The 7,191-nt window shown below is 30.8% G+C and overlaps 1 protein-coding gene across 1 annotated transcript; it reads left to right on the forward strand.

The window, feature by feature from the left end:
- The first annotated feature begins 6,064 nt into the window (after nucleotides 1-6,064).
- On the forward strand, nucleotides 6,065-6,942 carry LOC106777262 (pectinesterase inhibitor 7). The gene has a single exon (XM_014664828.2). It carries the CDS (start codon nucleotides 6,187-6,189, stop codon nucleotides 6,814-6,816), a length of 630 nt encoding a protein of 209 aa, XP_014520314.1. The 5' UTR covers nucleotides 6,065-6,186; the 3' UTR covers nucleotides 6,817-6,942.
- Nucleotides 6,943-7,191: the final 249 nt, after the last annotated feature.

Here is a 7,191-nt window from a genome sequence, read left to right on the forward strand (position 1 = left end):
ATAACAGGAAAACCCCCGAATTAGATCTCAAATCGCAAATTAAAACACCAAAATTACCAGATTAAAACACCAAAATTACCAGATTGAAACCCTACATCTCAAATCACAAAAGAAATTAGATCATCATTTCATCATAACAGAAACCCCCAAAATTTAAGAACAACCTAAACCCTAAATCGTAGAATAAGCACCACCAAAATCACATAGTCATTTTTGACGCTGCCTTCACCGGATATTTAGCCCTTCACCCTCGTTGTCGTCGTCGGAGGTCACTCGCAACATGCCTCTGCCGTCTTCTCTCACTGTGCGGCGAAGTAGCAAAGGAAAAGAGAAAGGGAGCCTCCCTTTTGCACTGCGAATCAGGACGACCAACGTCCTCGCACAGTCATTGCAACCTCACCGCACCATCGCTCCGTGATCGTCGCGCCTTCACGAGCCATCATGAACGTCGTCTGCCGCCTTCTCTCACTGTGCGGCGAAGCAGCAAAGGAGAAGAGAAAGGGAGCCTCCCCTTTGTGGTGAAGAGAAATGGTAGAAGCTTCAAGCTTCTGGCTTGTGCGAGATGAGGGATAAAGAGAGAAAAGTATTCAAAAAGCTATTTCAGGGTATATGCCTTGGGTCCTCATTTAACCAAGGTCATATTGTGCATATGCCTCGGGTCCCCACTGAACCGAGGCAGTAGATCAGGATTCAAAATGTTATCAGGCCAAAAGTCAAATTTTGTAGGAATTTTTCAATGTGTTAGGCACCGGTTGTAATTTTAATCGAGATCATATGGTGTATATGCCTCGGTTTCCCTTGAACCGAGGTAGAAAAGTTCAATTAAACTACAAAAATGCCACCGTGTTCTGATAGGCTCTAGTTGCTCCTAAACCGAAGCCTATTGCGCGAGTTTAAATCCTCTTTTTTTACTAGTGCGTATATTGTACACCTTCACTAAACATTGAATAATATACATTATTCTCTTCCACATTGTCTTTTTTTTTCCTCTGTTTCTTCTCTGATTCATCTATGTTTGCTTCCATGGCGTTATAGTTCCATTGCAATAATAAGGTTCTAATTTTAATATGGTTTCAAAGCTTTTCATAGGAAAGAAGAGCTCTATTGTGTATACTTTATCTTGGCTCATTTTCTTAGGTTTTTATTATATTCTTCTTGTTTCCTCTTTCTTTTCCCCTTCTTGTATTGTTCTTTTATCATGGCAGAGGAAGTTTCGGGTTACCATTATTTGTACATGCATTTCAGCGAGATCCTTTCGACCTATCTTGTTTTACTCGTTCTTAATGGTAGCAATTATAATTCTTAAAGCCAATCTATGGAAGGGACACTAAGTGTTAAGAATAAACTCGAGATTGTTGATGGAAATGTGGTGGAATCGGAGAAAACTAATAAATCATACACAACTTGACGAAGATGCAATCATATGGTGGTTTCGTGAATCATTCATTAGGTTTTTAAGTTTATTTGTCAAATTGTGTTATGGATGGACAAAGAGGAAGATATCCATCAAGATACTTTCAAGGGAATTTGTTATATATATATATATATATATATATATATATATATATATATTTTTTTTTTTTTTTTTTTGAGTTGAAGATGAATATGTTCAAGAAATGATATTTGTCTATCACATAGTACTTTACCAAGCTGCATATCATGTGGGATGATTTGGAAAATTTGGAAAATTTTCATATTCTTTTGCACATGTAAGACTAAGTATTATTGTGCAGTTTTCACAGTTATTTCTTAGGGGATAAAAAGGGAAGATTCTTAAGACAAGATCGTCTACAAAGAACAAATTGTCTAACAAGTTTTGAATTTTAACAAACAACACTTAATGAAATATTAATAATAGAATGTAATGTCTAATGATGACATGAGCTAAAAGACAATATTGGATGAAACATGTGTCTATCAAATATAACAATTTATCCAGAATATTGAAAAAGATAAAAAATTTATAAAGAATACAATGTTTATTGAAAAATCTGTCTAAACGCAAATGGCGTTTGATCATGTGAATGTTAAGCTAAACACTGATACTTAAGATTCAATAACCAAATGCGTTGAGCCATTATATGTATGATAAGATGAACTATCCAAGATATTAGTGTAACATGATAAAAAAATATATATAATTATTTGATATCTCAAACATATCCAAGGCATAAGACATAAAAAACATCAAACACGATAGAACTTCTAACAAAATGTCTAATCACCATAACACTTGAACAAAATGGTAGTGTTTGAAAGTCAAGCTTTGTTAAGCATAACTAAATGATATATTGAAGCTTAGACAACCCTATGAAACAAGCATTTAAAAGATCATATCATTTAAGCATGACACATTAAGCACTTTACCTCCAAATGATGCTTTTATCAAATAATGTTGGCATGTGCCAAAATGTTATAAACACGCAACATGCTTAATGATCACCAACGTTTAAAACGTTTAATGTTGTGGGAAAAAGTGTTTCTTTGCTTGCATGCTTTGTTCTTGTTGCATGTGCAGGTAATGTCAACAATAAACTTTATTTAGAAGTGTTGCACGAAAGATATAAAGACGTTGTTGAGAGATAAGAAGACGTCTGTTCCTTCACTAACAGACTTCAAAAAGGCAATTAACATTGTTATTTATGACCAATAGACGTCTAATGGGTCTCTTAAAATATCTCCACGCTTTATTTTTTATGAATTTGAAAACTAAAAGACGTCTGTTCTTTCACCAATAGACTACAAAAAAGCAATTAATGTATGTTCTTTTGACCAACAAACGTCTAGTGGGTCTTTTAAAATATTTTCGCGATTAATTTTTTATGAATTTAAACACTTAAAGAGGTATGTTCTTTGACCAAGAAACTTCAAGAAGACAAATTTGTACTAGTGATTTTGATTGATTTTGTTCAATATGTTACTACTCAATTAAAAAAAAAAAACATAAAATTCATAAGAACTTATAATGATCTAGAATTTAAGATGGATAACTTTTATGATTAGCATGATATCATTCATTAACCTACTTACATTGAAACACTTGAACAAAATGTCATATTGAAAAAAAATACATATTAAATGTTGTTAGGTCTTTATTATATCAAGGTAATATTAGTAGACAATTTTGGTGCTATGCTGTGAAACATGTTATTTTTTTTTTATATATAAACAGAATTTCTATACTTTATCTTGATAATATTTCACTTTACGAAAAATTAAGCAATATTAATAGTATAAAAGTAACATTAATACTCAGGAATAAATTGGACTCAAGAGCTAACCTAATCATATTTTTAGGTTTTAAAGTTAATACTAAAAGTTTTTTATTACTTAATTTGATTAATCATAACATTTGATTAATCATAACATAAAAGACTTTTGAAAATATTTTTTTAAATATATAGAAATTACGCACACCGAGATTAATTTTTTATTATAATAAAAACTTTGATGTAGAATACAACACTTTCAAAATAAAAAACCTAAATCTTATAAAATTTAAGTTGTCTTTACTTAACAACTTTCTCCTGGTCTAATGAATAGATTAGTTTTTTCATTTTACAACATTAATGTGTTGAAGTAATTCATTATACTAGAATTACAAGACAACTTTTCTATACAGTATAATTTAGACTTAGGCTTTTTCTCCCAAATTAATTAGAATATTTTATTAAATTAATGGTTTTTCCTTCTTAATTTATCTTTAATAATTAATTAAGTATGAAAAAGGATAGACTTTCCAAAATTTAGAGTTCTATGTATTTTTACTTCTTTTTATTAATACTATTTCGGAATAATCAAATGGCATATTTTAGGAAATGATCCATTATCATTAAAAAAAATAATACTCCGAGTATGTTTATCTTTAAATAAATACTTTTACACATCACGCCACCTGATTTAAAGAGAAAAATAATTAACTATTAAATATACTATTTTCAAGAGAAGAAACTTAGATTTATCCAAATAATATTTATGTATTTGATTGGGTGGCCGACCGTTAATATTCGTTATCAAGCGAGTGACTGGAGAACTACCGTAATTTCTATTTTGGCGCACTTGCCGCAAAATTGAAGTGGGATTCAGCATGCGAACAAAGTAACGGTTACATTTTTTATTATTTATTATTAGTTTTGTATATGGAATTTTAATTACATTTCCTGAATAAGACAAAACCAAATATAAAAAAAACACACACACTCCTAGAAAATTAAAAATATATGTACTATATAATAAAATAAAGACTTCTATGAAAAAAATATCTGAATTAAATGTTGGAATACTTTTTAAAGATTAACAATTTATTGGAATGAATTGTGTTCTTAGAGATAATAATAAAAAAAATATTCATATCAGACCAACTTAATCGAAACAATTCATAAAAGGTGATTGCATGTTAAAATATAAAGAAAAATAGAACGAGAAGCTAATACAAGTTTGTAAAGTGAAGAGAAACTAGAGAAAAAAAATTTAAAACTCTAAAATCTAAGTGCTCTAATGTGTAAAATGGGAAAAATATTAATAAAGGAGCTATACAAAGTCTCGTACATAAATTAATATTATTTAATTGAGATAGAAGAAGTGAAAAATTGGATTGTACAAGTGAATTTCAAATTGTCATGAAATGAAAATAACAAATTGGTGTAATAAATATTTATATCGAAACAGAATCAGAAGAATTTAATATGATTACAGTGATTGAAATTAATTATTTGCATTTATTAATTAATAATGTGAAGAGAGAAGTGTATAATGGTTATGTCATGAAATATTAATCCATTATGCACATAATAGATTATGGCCGCCTTTTTACGTTACTAATAAAGATTTTTAATGAATTTTATCATACATATAACACATTTAAAAATATTTAACGTAATTTACATTTACTTTGAATTTAAATATATATATATATATATATATATATATATATATATATTATATGGGTTTGTTTACGTCTGTTGTCAGTTGATACATTTTAATAATGTGTATCGGATTATAATAGACAAAAACAAAAATACCCTCATATATTATGAATATAAGTTTTAAAGTCAAAGATATTTAAATAATTTTCATTTTCAAAACTAAAAAAAACTTAAATCTTTACTCACCTCTCTCATCCTTGTGAATCCTTTCTCTCACTCCAACCTTTTAAAGTTAAGAATATTTAACAAAATAATATATTTTTTTTAATTTTAATTCATACTCATTCATACATAATTAAATTAAGTATATAAAATTAATTAAATAAATTTATTTAAATGTTGCCTAACATAAACTAATAACTTGATAACTATTCATTATTCAAATTTAATTTATATTCATTCTCAATAAAATATAATATAAGATATATTATTAATTCATTGAATAATATTATTGTTTGTACTAGATTGGGACGATGATGGATTTTGTTCAACTTTCTGTCTGAACAAACGTTTGCTTCTCTCTTTATTTTGGATGAGCGATCAATTTTAAAAGAATGACCTGGAAAAGACACTCTAACGCTCAAGTCAGATATATTTATTCTAAAAGTCTAAAGTAATCAAAATTATGAAAAAGTGTCTTGCTCCAAAATTAAACCTATATTTACATAATTTATAAAAATCAAACCTATTAATTTACCTCTTAGAAGTTATTAACGTCAATATTAACCATTTATAATACCGACCCATCACATAGTAACAATAATTATTTTTTATTTTTTCAGTCGCATAAATCATATTTTTGACAAATTTTTCACTCAAATCTACTAACTTTTCTTCAGTCTAAACAATCTTATCTAAGTTTTTAACTCACTCCACTTTATAAGAGAAAGATTACCAAATTAGTTAAAAATTAAACATTAAGTTATAATGTTGTAAGCGCGCTGATATAACATTCATCATATATATATAATATTTTTATTTTGATATTGAATCAAGTTAAATGTAAAAGTTAATAATCGATATTTAAATTAAAATTATTTTAAGTAATTTATTTCATGTCGGAAACATGAATATCAAACTCAATAATATCTAAATTAAAATTATTTAAAAAAAAAAAACAGATAATGGCAATTTCGTTTCTGAGTTCAATTGGCCCAAGAAATCCAACTCCTACATAAACCCTCTTCCACGCATTCATTCGTGCATACATATTCCAATTCCATTCTCGACACATAACACAACTCAATAAGTTCCCCCCAAAATGACACGTCATTTCCTCCTCCTTTCTCTGTTATTCTTTGCGTCCACACTCTCTCGTCTCGTCCTAACTGTCACCGCCGGTCACGCTTCCGCTTTCACTTCCAGTCACGCTTCTGGTGACACCGACTTCATTCGCCAAAGCTGCAACGCAACGTTGTACCCTGACCTATGCTTCTCCTCGCTCTCTCGCTACGCCGCCGCGGTGCAACGTAGCCCCGGCGGCCTCGCGCGCGTGGCCGTTGCCGTGGCGCTTGCTAAGGCGCACGGCGTAGCGGCCTATCTCTCGCACCAGACCGCTGCGGTGATCGACGAGGATTCCGGCGCAGGTGCCAGCGCCGCCGTGAACGACTGCTTCGCGAACCTGGAGGACGCTGTGGACGAGATCCGCGGCTCGTTGAAGCAGATGCGGCGACTGAGACCGAACGAGGACTCCGGTTCGGTCCGGTTCGGGGTGAGCAACGTGCTGACGTGGATGAGCGCGGCGCTGACGGACGAGGAAACGTGCACGGACGGGTTCGAGGGCGTAGAAGAAGGTCCCGTGAAGACGAGCGTATGCGATCGCGTAACCAGAGTGAAGAAGTTCACAAGCAATGCTTTGGCGCTGGTGAACGGTTTCGCTAATAAGTTATAATATGCGCACAGTTGAAAACGAATAGTCTCTGTCGTTTTTGTTGTTTACTTTGCCTTTTGGTTTTGTGTGTGAATGCTTACTAGTCTTATCTTTCAAATATAGTAATTTAGTTTTATAATTTTTGCATCTCTAATAACTCTTTATTTTTCTCTTTCTCTTTAACTTTTATTACAGTAAAAAATTTATATAAAATTTTGGTCTTTTGAAAATGAAACAATTTTAGTTTAGGATATTTTAAATTATATTTGTGTAACCCTGACAACGTTTATCAAACTTTAATTAAAATTATGTCTTTCTTGTCACTACTCTAATTTAAAATATACTAAATTAAAGTTGCGTCACATTAATATACTTTAACTTAATAATGTTTTACAT

The sequence above is a fragment of the Vigna radiata genome, chromosome 11 (assembly GCF_000741045.1).
Source record: "Vigna radiata var. radiata cultivar VC1973A chromosome 11, Vradiata_ver6, whole genome shotgun sequence".
NCBI lineage: Eukaryota > Viridiplantae > Streptophyta > Magnoliopsida > Fabales > Fabaceae > Vigna > Vigna radiata.